This window comes from Drosophila yakuba, chromosome 3R (assembly GCF_016746365.2).
Source record: "Drosophila yakuba strain Tai18E2 chromosome 3R, Prin_Dyak_Tai18E2_2.1, whole genome shotgun sequence".
Taxonomy (NCBI): domain Eukaryota; kingdom Metazoa; phylum Arthropoda; class Insecta; order Diptera; family Drosophilidae; genus Drosophila; species Drosophila yakuba.
Genome location: NC_052530.2, coordinates 16,046,692 through 16,062,730, shown reverse-complemented (window position 1 = coordinate 16,062,730; position 16,039 = coordinate 16,046,692). Strand labels below are relative to the sequence as shown.

Sequence of the window (16,039 nt, the reverse complement as noted above, 5' to 3'; positions counted from 1 at the left end):
GCCGGTTTTGCAGCTGCTTTGCAATCCGCAGCTGCTTTGCCTGCCTCGAAATTTCATGCCCCAGTTGACCTCTACCCGAGTGTCCTTGGTACCAAATATTTGCCAAGATTGTTTGTCCAAGAGCGGCAAATCAGAGCGATGCACATTTTGTCCACTTATCACCGAATGTCGGTTACTGTCAGAGCCTGCCAACCAACCACCCACCTTCCGCTTGGTTTCCGGTGAAGTGTATTTGCGTCCTTGGTGAAATTTATGTGGCACTTGCCGTTAAGTGAAAACTGCTTTCGCAGTAGCTCTTCCCTTATTCTGCGGCAAATTCACGGAAATTTTCTTGTGCACTTTATGCTTGCTTGGCTATGAGCTGGCATTGCAAAATCCAAGCAATTCACCACCCACACAACCTGCCCATATCGAAGAAGACTAAGTTGTGTGGGGGAAATAAAGAGGTTTACTGGTGCCGTTTAAGTGTGATTTATGTGGTCACAGTGCCGCTGTTTGTTGCATTGCAAGTTCCACCAAGGGAACTAGGCATGCACTTTAGCCGCTTCTTAAAGATTCGAACACCATGAAAGCTCCAGTAAGTCAAGACCTTCTGCATTCGCCAGGGCACTTAACGCTTTGACTCGATCTTGAAGTGAGCCAAGCGATTCAACAACAAAGGAAAGAGATCGCTCTTCAAGATAGTCTTTGCTTTCGAGGCTGAACTTTAAGGTCTGTGACGAACTCTCTGCCACTATCGCCGTTCTTGGCTGTTCTCAAATGGAATGATACCAAAATGGAATGATATACTGTCATAAGTTTAGTATATCCCAGAAAATCTCTCAATTTTGTTATAACTCTAATACACAGTGTGCTCCCAATCGCCCTGTCCAATCTGCAATTTTCATTTCCAGCTCGGTTCGAACTAAACTGTTGCACAACCACAATAACTTCCTGCAAAAAGTTTTGGGAGTGGAGTTCGAATTTGACATGCTGCGAAAAAACCAAACTTTAGTTAAACATGCAACAGAAATAAGGCCAACAGAAAATAAAACTGGCAGCAACGTTACGACGCAGGTTGCAACACAAATAGCTGATAGATGGAGATGGAGATGCCCAACATCCGGCGGTGGATGCAAGATGCATTGCTATATGGATGGCTAGAAGCCAACTCAATGAGCCACTTGAGAGTGGCACAATAGAGAAAGCCTCCCACTCCACCGCCATCCCAATTGCAAATGCAATATTTTGCCAGGCATTTTATTTATTCATGCTCAATTATGTTTCGTTCTTCCCTTTCCAATCGCAATCGAAATGTTGCAGATTTGCCATCACAATTGCAGGCCAGCTTGAGTAGAACGAAAAAAAATAAAAACAGAAGGAAAGCCAACTGAAGTGCATCCATTGTGAAAGCAGCTGGAAACCCTCATCCACTTGACTGAAGAAACTTCCTTATTTCTTCAAGGCTGCTTTCGGTTGGTTTGATGGCTGGCCCATGTGCAGCCCCAAGCAGCCAAGATGGAAACGAGTTTGGGTCAGGCCTGACCCAACAGCTTCGGCCCTAAAAAAGGAAACATGTTTCTCGGCAAACAGACGCAACCGAAAGAGCCCGATTCTCCCGATTCTCCGGATTCTCGTTCTTTTTGTGCGGCATCTTCCTGTCGCCTGCTGACAGACGACAGACGTCACGCATGCTCCGATCGCATCGGGATGGGGATCGGAGTAGGAGGCAGGCACAGGGGCAGCCGGTTAGGTGCGGGCGGCCTCTTCGGTCTGGACCACAGTGAACGTGTTCCCGACTTGGCAACACCAGCAATCTTGTCTCACCAAACGCAGCCGAAAGAGTCGAGAGATTGGCGGCATGCAGGGAGGATGAAAGCCAACACGATTTCCTGATTCATTCATGAATTTCATGACTTTGGTCTTGTATCCTTCTCCTTTACGCCCCGATTCTTCGGATTCTCCCATCTTAATTCCATTTTCTGCAATCTCAAATCGTGCCTGTTGCTAGGTGATCATAAAATTTTATTACCAACATTTGTAGGCCCAAGTTGATTTGAAAAAAATCTCTGTAGATATTAAAAGAAACTGAAAAGTAAGCCCTAGATCAACAGCTAAAAAAAGTAGTTGTGTGTGTAAGCGCACATGATTAAAGAATTTTTTAAACAATCCCCAATCGGCCTATTATTCTACGCCAGATTTTCACAATTGTCTTGGCATGGCAAGTCCAGTACAACGAAATTAATTAATTTCAAACCTCTTTAAAACGTGACAATCCAATTGCATATCAAATAAGGCGAAGTCTCTTATCCAGCGTACAAAATGATTACACAGTCGACGTGAAAAGAAGTCGGGCGGGAAACCCAAAGCTGTCAGATAAGGGAAAGCCATCAGATAAATCTCCAGATGGGACAAGGAAGCATTCAATTACACATATCTTAGAGTCGAAGACCATTTGAGAGTGTGGAGCTACGGTAGCTGCTAACTCCTGCCTCTTATGAATATGCAAAAAGATAGTGATGTTGACTAATCTGACGGCCAGGCAAACAAATTATAAATTCCTCGTTATCAGCCCAGTTCCTGGCAATGACTGCGGATTGGAGCGGCGACTCATTAGCCGGCATGTCAGCGAGACTCCAGTGGGCCAAAGTTGGCGAGTGGGGAAGTCGGGAGTTTGGAGTCCAGAGTCCGGAGCAAATGTGGAGCAGCGACTGCGTAGGCTGAACCCCTGCCAAGTCCAACTTTGCGCTTAATTATGCAATTAACAAGGCAGCCAGGCGGCTAGGGATTGGGTCTGACATGTGACCAGTTGATGCCTTTTGCCGAGTCAATTTAACGCTTAACTAACTATTTAAAAGCTAACTCAGGCTCGGCTGTCGCGAATGCATCATGGGACATGGAACGTGGCGCATGGAGCATGGAGAATGGAGCATGGAGCAACTCCCACTCGCATTCGAGTGCAACAGCAGCAGCGTCTTCGTTACTGGCGGCTTTTCCGGTTCGATTTATGCATATTTAATGGGGACCCCAAAACCTAAACCGAAACGCCTACATTATTTTGTACATCCATAGTGGGGGCAAGAACGTGTGGCAAGTGTCACTTAAAGGGGCCGTGCGGTAAGCCAATTTGCGTTTCTGGCTTACTCAACTCCGCAAAACCCCAACATGTTGTGACAGTTTTGTAATGGACTTGAAATATTTAAGTCCGCTTTGGCCTGACACTTAAGCAGGTGATTATGAGGAATGCATCAAGGGGAATCATCAAGATCAAGATGAGTTTATTATTCAGGAAAGTTAAAGTGCTCTTCGAATCTATTTGACAAAGTTTAAATGTCATTCAGCACTTTGGACGAATAATTTTAAAATTGTTCGCACGCTTTAATCTATTAAAATAACACTGTCCCGTATGAAAATAAAACTCGGAAAAGACAAGATAATGTGCAAAAAAAAAATACAATGTGAATGACTTTGAGGCACGTTCCGAATTCGGTCAGTCAGACGACAAGTGTTAGACGAGGAAGCCAAAAAATCCCAACGGATTGGAGTGGGTTAGGAACGATTTGTTAATGGAAATAAAAACCAAATGTCGTGAGTGAGTGCTCGTAGCGGAACATATTTAAATCGTGTTCCGCCGGCGCAACAATAAATTTCAATGGCAACAAATTGTTTCTGAAATTACTGAAAATAAATCTTTGTGGTTTTCTTGTTGTATTTTTGCATGTCTGTTTGTCATTTTGTCAGAATTATAACAGGGAGAGTGACACCAGAGCGAAGTGTCGAGATTCACGTTTAGCTCCTCGATTAATGGCTCATTTCCAAGAGGGCAACGAACTGGGAGGGGCTCCGTTTTAAAGGTTTCAATTGCCTTTATGGCCGCACCGCATTGCCAAATGAATATTTATTCCTTTTTAATAAAGTAGCAGCCAAATTAGTTTCTTACTCAAGCACATGTCTGCAGTTATTTTGTAATGGAATCTCATGCAATTTGTTTTACACACATTTTAGCAAATTATTTTGCAGCTGCTGCTGGCAGAAAAAAAATCATAAAAACAAGAATTTATGCAACTAACTCAATTACAAGTTATGGTTAGAAGGCCCGAGCCACTCAACAAATGCAATTCGCAATTGCCAGCAAAGGTTAAAAGCGATTGAACAAACTCTGTTACTGCTAGCGTTATTAGTGAGTTAAAAATATCCTACAATTGCTCTATTAAAGCTGTCACACAACGTCCTGCCTCTTCGCAATAACTTCGCAGTCAAACGGGGCTGGGGAACAAGTCCTGTCGTTGTGGCATAAACAAATCAAATCTAATTGTGACCCACTTAGCCATTTTCCACTGCAACACACACACTGCTAGCAAAAAGTCAGCTAACGGCCGCAACTTCACTCGTGCAAATGCATGGCTATTTGGAGTTTTGCGAAGGAAAATTGTTGCCTGACATTTGCATATAAGAGATACCTTTTGAGGGTAGCGTTTTTCCCCGACGTGCTTGAAATCGATTTTTTACATTCTGCCTTTCTTATCACAAAAGCTGATTATCAGTTTAAAGACCGACACATGTACATGACCAAAAACTAATATATATTTAGCACTCAACAACATAAATTTCGCTTTCCCTTCGCAATTGTTCTAATCTTCCCAGTTCTCATTGCCGTCAAGGTCTGGTCCCAAAATGAATAGCACCGAAAATAGAAATTGTAGCAAAAATGTTAAACATTCTCTTGACATATCAAAAGAATGTGTTTTGTTGTCGTCGCCGATGTCCGCGATTCGCAAATAGTTTTTCAACAGAAAGGCCTCCAGGCCAGCAGGCAATTCTAAAGTGATGACACACAAAACCACGAATAATTAAAATAATAATAATAATGCGGGCGAAAGAAAAAAAACCAGCTCACCTTGGACCAAATGGACAGTGGTCAAGACACACACAAAATATGAGGCTTGTGGGCAGGCGATAAATCATAAACAATTTCAGGGCGGGGCGAAGGCGTGGATTCTCTTTCAAAGAATCTGCTTTCAAAAATGTGAATCATTAAAAAAACGCCAGGATAGCAGCGGCGAACGATGATGAAGACAACGGCTGACGCAGTGGACTTCAGCTGGGGCTCAGCTTTCAGCGCCGGGCGTCAAACGGAAGCCGCATTAGTTGCACACTCACAAAGGCTCCAGCTGGAAGGTGCTTCACCATATATCTTTAATATATATACATATATATATATATTATATATGTACAGATATACAGAGGATCAGGTTGTACAATTTTAGTGGATTTCGAATTTGTTTTTAAAAGAGGATATGAAGCCCGTGCATTCCTCAGCTTGATTATTTCAGAAATCATATTAAAATAAGTTTCCAACTTAATTTGTAATTATCAAAAACCAATCTAATGGCTCCAGCTGGAGCCATATATAAAAAACATATAAACATTAAGTACTCATATATACAGAGGATCAGGTTGTGTGCTTTAATACAACCCAAAGATCTTTGCCAGTTTATTGCCTTATTTATTTATTTCCAAGTTTTCTATTTAAAAGATCGCAATATTGTTTCTGAAAGTTTGCCAAAATTATGTTCGCAAAATAATGTAGCCTTGCCATCGCATACGAGTCGTTGTCATCGTCGCAGTACTAAAATGTATTATTATACTTGTTTGGACTCGCATGTGCCAGAACGTCATAAAAATTAAAATTTAAAGAGATATTGAGGTAATTATTGCACTAACAATATTTGTTTTGTATTCAGCTCACCTATAAAGAGAAATTTCCGCTGCTCAAACCCGGCAGCTGCAATAAGTTTTTGTAAAATTGATTTGGACTTTAAGACATGCAAGTGTCAACATACATTTTTGCAACTGTCAGTGCCTGTGACAGGCTAAAAATTGAAAAGTAAAATGAATTTAGAGATTTATTTGTATGTCTTCATAAATGCGCTTTAAACATACGTTTACTGAAAAAGTACTGCATGTACGATTCAAGAGGAAAAGTTTAAATATATTGGCAAAATACGCGAAATTCACAACTTCGACGTGAATAATCCAGTGGCCGAAATAGCTCAGTTGGGAGAGCGTTAGACTGAAGATCTAAAGGTCCCCGGTTCAATCCCGGGTTTCGGCAAAATCCTATTTTTTATAACAGTGCAATTTTTTCTGATGAACAATTGAAAGCTTTAGAAAATTATTGTATTGCTAAAGCAACTAGATTTGTTTTATATTTTTATATAAAGGTACTGTATTAAATATATAATATTATTACCACGTCTTATTTTATTTAGCTAAGGTTTTAAGTCATTTTAGGGTAGCTGTGCCATGCTTGTTCTCAAAATAATATGCAATTTATCATAATTTAAATTCGAAAGTTTTAAAACCACCCAAACATCTGTTTCCGTGGTGTAGTGGTTATCACATCCGCCTAACACGCGGAAGGCCCCCGGTTCAATCCCGGGCGGAAACATCCATAAGACTTTTTTTATTTTTATTATTCATTTTTTTAATTAAAGAGTAATTATAAATATTTTTTGAAAACGGTATTTACCAATAGCCGAAATAGCTCAGTTGGGAGAGCGTTAGACTGAAGATCTAAAGGTCCCCGGTTCAATCCCGGGTTTCGGCAATAAATATTTTTGCACAAATAATGCATTTTAGTAAAGCAGAAATCATTAAAATATATATTAAATTGATTTTGGAATAATGTCAAGGCATAACACAATGTTATTTTGACTATTTAAAATGTGTTGTCAAGATACAAAGATTATTAAGCTAAGATTGTAATTAAAATGTAACTTGAAGTTTATTTAAAGTTTTCAAGGCCTGGTTGTACACTATGCACGTTATTCGAATTACTCAAAATATCCTTAAAACTGAAAAGTTGTAAATCCACCCCATCACGTGTTTCCGTGGTGTAGTGGTTATCACATCCGCCTAACACGCGGAAGGCCCCCGGTTCAATCCCGGGCGGAAACATTGCAATTATTTATTTTCATGCATCTTCTGAAGACCGTGTAATGTGTATTATAAGATTATTGAGTAAGAATATATATTTTTTGTGAAACATCTGAGTTATGTGTCACTTTGTCGGCACCTTATATGTTTAAATTGTAAAGCAAGTTTGAGGTCTCCCCTGGCAAACCTCCCCAAGATCAGCGGCATGCCAACATCTTCGTCCTGGACTCGCACCTACCTCAACTGGAAGCGTGTGCTGTTGCTCTCGCTGAAGTGCGTATACGTAATGCTGGTGGTGAAGTTCAGCCAGAGGTGCTTGGAGATGGCCTTTAAAAGCCAGTTGGCCCAGAGGCAGACGGAAAATGCACAAGTGGGATCGCGGAGCCGAGGAGAAGCACTCACTTAATGGTCACATGACGATTCCTATATGTCCCATTTGTAGAAGCTGAGAGGAAGCCGATGAATAAACAACAGTTGGCGAATGTCTGTGCGCTGTCTTAATACGTTTTTATTAGCCAAGAGATTCGCGTCAAGCTGTCGGCTAGAGTAATTAGACTCCATTAGTGGGCTCGCAGACGTCGCCGCGTTCCACCCGAAAGCCAGCAGCAGTTCAGAAATTTATGCAAAGTGCTTAGGAGCCATGCGCCACTCCAGATCTATCTCTATCTCCATCTACCCCCATACCCATACCCATACCCCACCGCTACCCACACTCAGATATCCGTAGCCACATGTTGGCGCTCATAATTTTTACGCCATTAGACAACTTTGTGCATAAACTCATTAAAATGTACTTGAATTCCTCGAAACGAAATGGAGATGGCACTGCTGATGTGCCTGGATCTGGAGATGGGATGCCTTGGCGAGGCGTTTGGCTAATTTGTCGAGCAGCGTCAAATGACAGGCGAAAGGCAACAGACTGTTTCTCCGATGCCCCACCACTCGAATCCATGGACATGTGGCGCAATTTGACAGTTTGAGGCGCAACAAGATAGATTGACTCGCAAAGATGCTGGTCTAGCCGGAATGAAGTTGGGTGTGGATGGAAATGGCAATGTCAGTGCAGACATTACGCAATTTGAGACAACTCAAGCAAACACTCGAGTGCGGCCGGCGCTGGGATGATTATGATTACGATTATTATTTTAAGCCTCATGAGTTTGTCGCTGTCTTGCTCTCTGGAATTATGATGCCAAACATCATGAAAACGATAAACAGACGCTGGGGAGTCATCTTGCAACACATGGCTGCATCCATCCCGGTCTTGGATATTTGGGAAAAAGTCTGGGCTATGGAAGGGCATTAAAAAATCCGAATAAATCCAAAAGCTCTTTTTATGAAATTTACAATATTTTAAATAGGTGGGAAATAAAAGAAGCACATATTTTATCAGTCAACCTCCTATCAGGAGTCCCTTTTTATTGCTAAAGACTTAAAAATCAATAAAGTCCAATGATATATAAAAACTATTTTTAGTTTACCCCACCGGGTTGACTACCCGAAAAGTCCCCATTTTCACTGATCATGAATCATATTCAAGGCCAAACAACCAATTGAATTGAATCGAATCGAGTAAAATCGGTGAAGACACCAGTATCTATAAACTGATTATAATGTCATTTACTTATCAGCTAGATATCAGTATCGCCAAGTTCGGACCAACTTTTGTCCGATTTAAGCACAATTGTGGACTTCTAGTGGTCCCCAGTAACTCACGAGCTTCCGAACGAAAAATATCGACTCTGTAAGAATGAGTGGTATACAAACCACAACTGCGGGTCCAGTACCCGACCCCCCACAGGAAACCATCATCTTTGCCACCGCACCACCACCTGAGCCCAGAAAACCGGCTATAACCACTAATAACAGAGGATACTTTACGCGCATCAATAAACAGAATCATGCCTCCTATGCAGGTGAGGAAATGGGACTACACAGTCGAAAATCGCATGTCTTTACCGACACTCTTCTTCCAGTTTTCTTCCTACTCATCTATGGTGGTATGGACATGGCCGCTAGCTTGGGCTGGAGTCAACCATACAGCGTCCTCCTGTTTACGGAATACTCGTACTGTTGGTTTGTAGGTGTCATCATTGGAGCAGTAGCCGCCACTGCCTCCATGACTTTTCTGCCTAAGCTGGTCTACTACGTAAGACGCGCCATTATCACTGTGTATAGATATATGTTTATATGCTATATGTTATATGCAATTTCTAGGTTTTCGGGGGTCTGATGCAACTTACTGGCTCCATTATATTCACAGCTGCACCTGGAGACTATTCGGCCTGCCTGGCCGCCCGCTATTTGGCCGGCTTGGGGATTGGCTTCATTACGGTGCCTTTCCTCATTCACAACGCGGAGGTGGCATCCTGCAACCTTCGAGGAGTCAACGGCGGAATGGAGCAGTCCGGACTAGCCCTGGGAATTTTCTTTCAAGTGATTTTTACTACGGAGTGGACTTCAATAATTAGCTCAAACCCAAACGAGATCCACGGCATCTTAGGGATCGTATTCTCCCTGTGTGGCTTGGCGATGACTGCCCTGGTGATAGAGTCGCCAATCTTCTATCTACGGCGAAATATGCAAAACAGGGCGCTGCAGAGCCAGGAGAAACTTTTGAGCCATAATCCCGGTGCCGTTAGTGCAACTCTGGAAGAGGCAAGGAAGTACGTGGCAGAGAGCGACAATCGCACGCTGGGCGAGGAGCTGGTGGCTTCGGTGATGCCCTTCCTGAAAATGCTGCTCTTCCGCTGCTTCGTTGCATTCTCCTTCTCTCTGCCGCTGACCATGTCGATCATCTCGAGCACCGCAGTAGCGGAGAAAGGCAGCAGTCTTTGGCCAATCTACTTATTTGGTGTTCTCCGTGGGATCGGGGTCATGGTGGCTTTCTTATTCCTGGACACTTTGGGCCGCAAGGTTGTGTCCATGGTTGGCCTCCTCGTTATGGCCGGACTTATGCTCGGACTGGCAGGTCTATATGCCGACGTGGTGAACTTAATTAGCTTTAACGAGATGACCTCAGCCTGCAATATCGGAATGGCCCTCCAGGCGTTCGCAGGACTCTTCGTGTGCAGCTCATCAGCATATATGGGCGAGGCCTTTCCCATGCGGGTCAAATCGTTCATGGTCGGAGTGATTGTAATCATTGAGCAGATCGTCCATATCGTCGTAATTGCCTGCGTAAGCTCAGCGCCCAGCAAAGATTTCATGTTCCAGTATTTCCTGGCCGTAGGCATTATCATGCTGGTGGGCATGATCTTCTTATCCGTATCCATGCCGGAGACAAAGAAGATGACGCTGAGGAAGGCTGGCCATCGATTTCAGAAGTGGTACGACTTACAGATGTACTAGGTCTAAGACTCCAGACTCATTATAATTCTTACAAAATACACTTTTTCTCTTACTGATTTAAGTTAATAAAATTAGATTCGTAATAATAAATTGTCATGTGATAAGCATTATAGCATAAGCATTTAATTGGAATAACAACTAAAGAATTCACAGACAAATAACATTGTTAATAAAATTCGTAATTCGTAATAATATAATTCGTAATTCGTAATAATATAATGTCATGTGATAAGCATTATAGAATAAGCTTTTAATTGAAATAACAACTAAACAATTCACAGACAAAAAAACATTGTTTACTTTTTCGTAGTTTTGTAAACATAAAATTTCTGATAAGTTTTTTATGAAGAAGTATTTTTATTTATATTCTGCTACATAAGTGCAACAAATAATTAAGTGCTTATTTCTGCCAAGAAACTGTTTCTGTTTCAGCAGTTCGTCAAATGAAAAGACAACATTTTTATCGAGCCTCATTGGGTTTTACTTTTACTGGCGGAACTACTTTATAGTGCCCTAAGACTATATTTAAAAGCTTATCAAATATTGCTCTAATCCCTCAGAAAATGTGTACGGCACTGCAATTGGTTTTTAAAACCCATATAGTTCTCACTTGTCCATCAAGTTGAGCGGATCGAACAAAAGGCATCATTCCGACCAGTTACAAGAAAGAAGGAATCATGACTATCGCTTACGTTACGACTGGTCCGGATCCTTCTACCACCAAGGACTACGCAGAAGGATACAAACCAAATCCAGCTTCTCCGGAACCTCCGATCCAAATGATTTCACCCACCAGCAATCCACGACCCGTACGGCAAGTCAACAAGCAACTTAACGTGGCCTATGCAGGTGGGTATTGCAAATGAAGCTTGTGCGTTTAAGGAATGCTCCTTCTTTTACAAATCATCTTTTGTCAGTGTTTTTTCTTTATGTCTACGGTGGCATGGACCTTGCCCACAGTTCGGGCTGGAATCAGACCCTAAACACCACGGCCACGCAAGTGTTTAAATGCAGTTGGTTCATTGGAGTTTTGGCTGGAGCAGCCTTGTCCTCCTTGACCATGACCTTCCTGCCGAAGTTGCCCTTCTATGTGAGTGAAACGTTAACAAGTTAGACACATGCAATAAGAATAATATGCAGGTTCTTGGAGGTCTAATGCAATTGACTGGATCTATTATATTCACGTGTAAACCCTTTGATTACGGATGTCTTCTGGCCGCTCGTTACGTGGCTGGAGCAGGAATCGGTTTAATAACCGTTCCGTTCCTCATCCATAGTGCCGAAGTGGCGACGGACAACCATCGCGGGGTTAGCGGATCTATGGAGCAGTTTGGTCTGGCCTTGGGCATTGCCATCCAGGTTCCTAAATCATTAGACTTCTTATAGAGAAACGTTTAAAATGTGCCAATAATGCTAATAATTTCAGGTTATCTATGACACTCAATGGGTGGATGACAAGGAAGCATCCGTTAACGAGGTTCATGGCATCATAGGAATTGTGTTCTCTATAATTGGTCTTGGAATGACAGCTCTCTCGATCGAGTCGCCAATCTACTATTTGCGTCTCAAACAGAAGGAGAAGGCTCGCAAATGCCACCAGACCCTATTGGGAAGCTTCAACCACTCAGTGGATCTGGAATTCGAGGAGGTTCAGCTATACGTAGCGGAGAGCCAGAAGAGGACGTTTTGGCAGGAGCTTTGGAGCTCAGTGGTACCCTTTATAAAACTGCTGCTTTACCGTGGATTTGTCGCCTTCTCGTTTTCGCTGGCCCTCTCCGAGTCTCTAATCAAGAGTACTCTCCTGACCGAAGGATCTATTTCCTGTTGGCCCGTGACTGTTTGGGGACTGGTGCGTTTGCTAGGCGTCCTAGTGGCCCAAGCATCCTTGGACAAGTTGGGGCGCAAGCTCATCTCACTCGTGGGTCTTCTCTGCATGGCTATCTTGATGCTCTGCATGGCTGTCTCCTATGCAAATCCGGCAAATGTGCTACACACCTACTACATGTACCAGGTTTGGAGACTGGGAGTCGCTTTTCAGGCATTCGCAGGACTCTTCGTGTGCAGCTCATCCGTCTATCTGGGCGAGGCCTTCCCCATAAGAGTGAAGCCCTTTTTTGTGGGATACATCATTGGCTTCGAGCAAACGATCCACATTATTAATATTGTCGGATACAACAAGGGCTTGGAGAATTTCTTTTACCATTACTATTTGTCAGTGGGTATCATTCTTCTGGTTGGTGTGATTTTCTTTGGGATCGTTATCCCGGAAACAAAGAAAATAACACTACGGGAGGCTACCAAGCGATTTCAGCGATTTCTGAACATGCGATTATTCTAGTAAGAACACATTACCTTAATAACCTTTATGTAATGTAATAACATTATATGTAAAAAAAAAGTACTCTATTAAATAAAATAAAAACATCAATTTGCAATTAATTTAATATTATTTGATTTGATATTTGAGAGTAATAACAGGAAAAAACAGAACGGCACCAATCTTTTTTTGTTTATAAATTGAAATAATTATGGTTGATACAAGACCGAACAGCACTTTTATCAACTCGAAAAATTATATTTGACATTTGGTAATCAAATCAATTAAATGGGATTGATAACACATTTCCAAGTAGCTGCAACACGTCATCCGCTTATCCAGAGCTGATTAACTATTTCTGGAGCTCCCTTACTTTTTGGGGGTATGCCCCAAAACGATGTCTCACGTTGAACTTTGTGCCCCTCAACCGATCCATTAAAACAAGTCGGCCAGGACACCGCAACGGAGTGAGTAACAAACATTGGACCCAAGGCCCTTGAATATTTTTGTGACTTTATCACGACTTATTGAGGCTTATTTCAAATGAATCACGGCCAGCGACAGGCCTACCGTAAAGCGGAGAACGCGAGTATCTACCAGCTGATAAAATATATCAATTGTCAGATATCTTTTTTGCTGATAGCTACTACTTACGCGCAAATATTTCATAAAAGCTCGCCCAGTCCGCCAGTGGCTACCAATCCGAACGAACCGATCCAGCTCCTTGCAAGGCAAGGCAAACATAGAACGCTGTTTATTATATAAGGCAGAATATGACTACCACATATGTCACAGCGGGTCCAGTGCCCGTCCAGCAAACCACCTACATCACCACGGGACCCCAGCAGATACAGACCACGTATATCACCAATGGACGCCAACCACCACCGCCTCCTCCACCAACCACGGTGGTCATCACCCAGTCAAACAGCCGATGGGCAAACCCTTCTCAAACGCAATCCGGAACAGCAGGTAAGATCAGCAGAACATTGGTCGGAATTCGGTAGTGAACAAAATGCAAAGAAAATATAGAACAAAGGCCATTATTTGCAAGCCATGGCGCTTTAAAGTTAAATTGTCAAGTCTACCAAACTGTATTCTGTATAAACATAATGTTATTGTTAATTAATTGACGGCTACGGATACATTTATTTGGAACTAAGAAGCTTCTTAAATTGATGAAAAACCACATTGTGTTTGAAATATACTTCAAAAACAGCCACCCTTCTCTTCGTGTATGCTGGTATGGACATGGCCCAAGGACTTGGTTGGAACTTGACTGCCGTTTTTGCCAGCACGCTGGAGTTCCAGTACAGTTGGTTTATTGGCGTTATAATCGGAGCTGTGGTGTCCGCCATTACATCAGCATTTCTGCCCAAAATTGTATTTTATGTGAGTGGAAAATGGTAGCCCTAAGCTCATTCCCTATACTAATATCTATGTTAATCCACAGGGTCTGGGTGGTGTGATGAACCTAATTGATGCCATTATCTTTGTGAGTGCTCCATATGAGTATGAGTCGATCCTGGCCGCCCGCTATGTGGGAGGAGTTGGGATAGGCTTGATTACGGTTCCATTCCTAATCCATAGTGCTGAGATCGCTTCGAGTACAAACAGAGGAACCTGCTGTGCATTGGAGCAATATGCTCTGGCACTGGGAGTGGCCATTCAAGTAATCTACGATTCGCAGTGGGCTCAGGGATTGGGCATGACCATCAACCGAGTGCACGGCATCTTCGGAATTGTCTTTACGGCCATTGCCCTGGGAAGCGTAGCAATCACGATCGACTCGCCGATCTTCTATATCCGCCAAAACCAGGAGCAAAAGGCACGTGCCAGTGTGAAACAGCTAATGGGATCCAGTTGGACTCGAGAGGCTGGAGATCGAGCCTACGACGAGGCCAAGCTGTACGTGGTGGAGGGCACCGCCCAGGGAGTAGGCGAGCAGCTGGGAGAATCCATGATGCCCTTCCTCAAGCTGCTGCTCTTTCGCTGCTTCGTGGCTTTCACCTTCTCGGTGCCGCTGTCACATTCAATACTGACAACCACGGAGCTGGTGGAGGGCACCCTGTACTCCTGGCCCACGATTGTATTCGGAATTCTACGCCTGATCGGTGCCCTGATCACCTTCGCGGTTCTGGACACCGTGGGCCGAAAATTTGTCTCCCTGCTTGGACTCATTTGCATGGCTGGATTAATGCTGGGCATGGCCGGAGTCTACGGGGACTATGCGCACATCTTTGATGATTACTTCATGTGGCAGGTGTGCCGTCTGGGCATGGCATTCCAGTTCTTCGCCGGTTTCTTCATCTGCAGCTCATCCGTTTATCTGGGCGAGGCCTTTCCGTTGAGAGTGAAACCCTTCTTAATTGGCCTGATTGTGTGTCTAGAGCAGGTGATCCACATCATAGTGATCGTCAAATTTGTTCCCACACCGGAGTTCTATTACACGTACTTCGTCGCTGTCGGAATTATTATGGTAATAGGCCTCGTGGCTTTTGCCGTTCTAATGCCAGAGACCCGAGGATTGACGCTAAGGCAAGCAGGCGAACGCTTCCGCCGGGTGCACGATGTCATGGCCTACTAGTGGCTTCTACTCGTATTTATTGTTTGTCCAATAAACTGTTGACCTCAAATAACCGATGATCATACATTATTCAATTTGACAGTTAGTGTAAATAATACTTAATGTTTAAAAGTCGTTATCTGTTAGTCAAGGAACTCGACTAAAGCTTTCTCTCTTCTTTTACCTACGATTTAACTTCCGCGTGAAGAGCAAATGCAGTCAGCGCCTGCCTTGCCATTTTTTCTAGACATTGAAAAATATTTCTTCTCAAATGTCTTATAAAATTTTTAATGCGGTTAATTCCCCCTTCAGTGCACCACTGGAGACTATTTATATACTTTATGCCCTGCGGCTAGCAGACTTTATTTAGAACTTTATTATGGGCTAATTTATGTCTCCGCCAGCTCTGCGCGCTTCTAATCCCCACATGTGTTCCATTTTTGACACTTTGATGGCGCTTTTGTGGAGTTCGCTTGGATGCCGAACATGTTTGTTTAAGTTCTCGCCGGTGGTTTATGCGTTTTTAATGCACTTCCTTGTATAAATTTTGTTTCATGCCCAATTAAACATTTGGCCGAAAGAAGCAGCTGTAATTTGAATTCTTGGAAGGAGCATATTTGTGAACAATGTATTTAGCAGTTGAATTTAGATAAACATGATAAATAAATCATTTCAGTGACCAACTAATTAAGACTCTAGTGAATTGTGGCAACGTTGCACTCACCAGAAACGAAAGTCAGGCACTTGCGGCCCCGGTCACAAAGGCCCATCAAGACAACAATACGGCGAATTATATGAATTACAATTCAAATGATCTTACAAGTGACACATCCATCGACAACGGGGAAGCCGAGTTGTAGGGAATAAGGCCTTTACAGCGCACAAAA

The 16,039-nt window shown here is 42.9% G+C and overlaps 5 protein-coding genes and 4 non-coding genes across 11 annotated transcripts in view; 8 read left to right on the top strand and 1 right to left on the bottom strand.

Moving 5' to 3' along the window:
- LOC6537064 (extracellular sulfatase SULF-1 homolog) overlaps positions 1–16,039 on the bottom strand; it is a 28,988-nt gene that overhangs the window by 4,844 nt on the left and 8,105 nt on the right. The gene's annotated exons all lie outside the window — the stretch shown is intronic.
- On the top strand, positions 6,022–6,094 carry Trnaf-gaa. The gene has a single exon. It is a non-coding gene; the product is annotated as a tRNA-Phe (tRNA).
- On the top strand, positions 6,358–6,430 carry Trnav-aac. Its single transcript has one exon. It is a non-coding gene; the product is annotated as a tRNA-Val (tRNA).
- Positions 6,517–6,589, top strand: Trnaf-gaa. The gene has a single exon. It is a non-coding gene; the product is annotated as a tRNA-Phe (tRNA).
- Positions 6,867–6,939, top strand: Trnav-aac. The gene has a single exon. It is a non-coding gene; the product is annotated as a tRNA-Val (tRNA).
- LOC6537059 lies at positions 7,015–7,404 on the top strand. The gene has a single exon (XM_002097588.4). It carries the CDS (start codon positions 7,124–7,126, stop codon positions 7,322–7,324), a length of 201 nt encoding a protein of 66 aa, XP_002097624.1. The 5' UTR covers positions 7,015–7,123; the 3' UTR covers positions 7,325–7,404.
- Positions 7,508–10,706, top strand: LOC6537058. Of its 2 annotated transcripts, XM_002097587.4 has the most exons (3): positions 7,508–8,834; positions 8,895–9,067; positions 9,136–10,706. In XM_002097587.4, exons 1-3 carry the CDS (start codon positions 8,669–8,671, stop codon positions 10,267–10,269), a joined length of 1,473 nt encoding a protein of 490 aa, XP_002097623.1. In that variant the 5' UTR covers positions 7,508–8,668; the 3' UTR covers positions 10,270–10,706. The 2 variants fall into 2 exon arrangements, with proteins under 2 accessions (XP_002097623.1, XP_015048091.1); XM_015192605.3 differs by having other exon boundaries at positions 7,508–9,067.
- Positions 10,860–12,686, top strand: LOC6537057 (probable polyol transporter 6). The gene is made up of 4 exons (XM_002097586.4): positions 10,860–11,118; positions 11,187–11,359; positions 11,410–11,628; positions 11,696–12,686. The coding sequence occupies exons 1-4, from the start codon at positions 10,947–10,949 to the stop codon at positions 12,605–12,607; spliced, it is 1,476 nt and encodes a 491-aa protein (XP_002097622.1). The 5' UTR covers positions 10,860–10,946; the 3' UTR covers positions 12,608–12,686.
- LOC6537056 (D-xylose-proton symporter-like 1) lies at positions 12,757–15,225 on the top strand. Its single transcript, XM_002097585.3, has 3 exons — positions 12,757–13,558; positions 13,806–13,978; positions 14,040–15,225. The coding sequence occupies exons 1-3, from the start codon at positions 13,360–13,362 to the stop codon at positions 15,171–15,173; spliced, it is 1,506 nt and encodes a 501-aa protein (XP_002097621.1). The 5' UTR covers positions 12,757–13,359; the 3' UTR covers positions 15,174–15,225.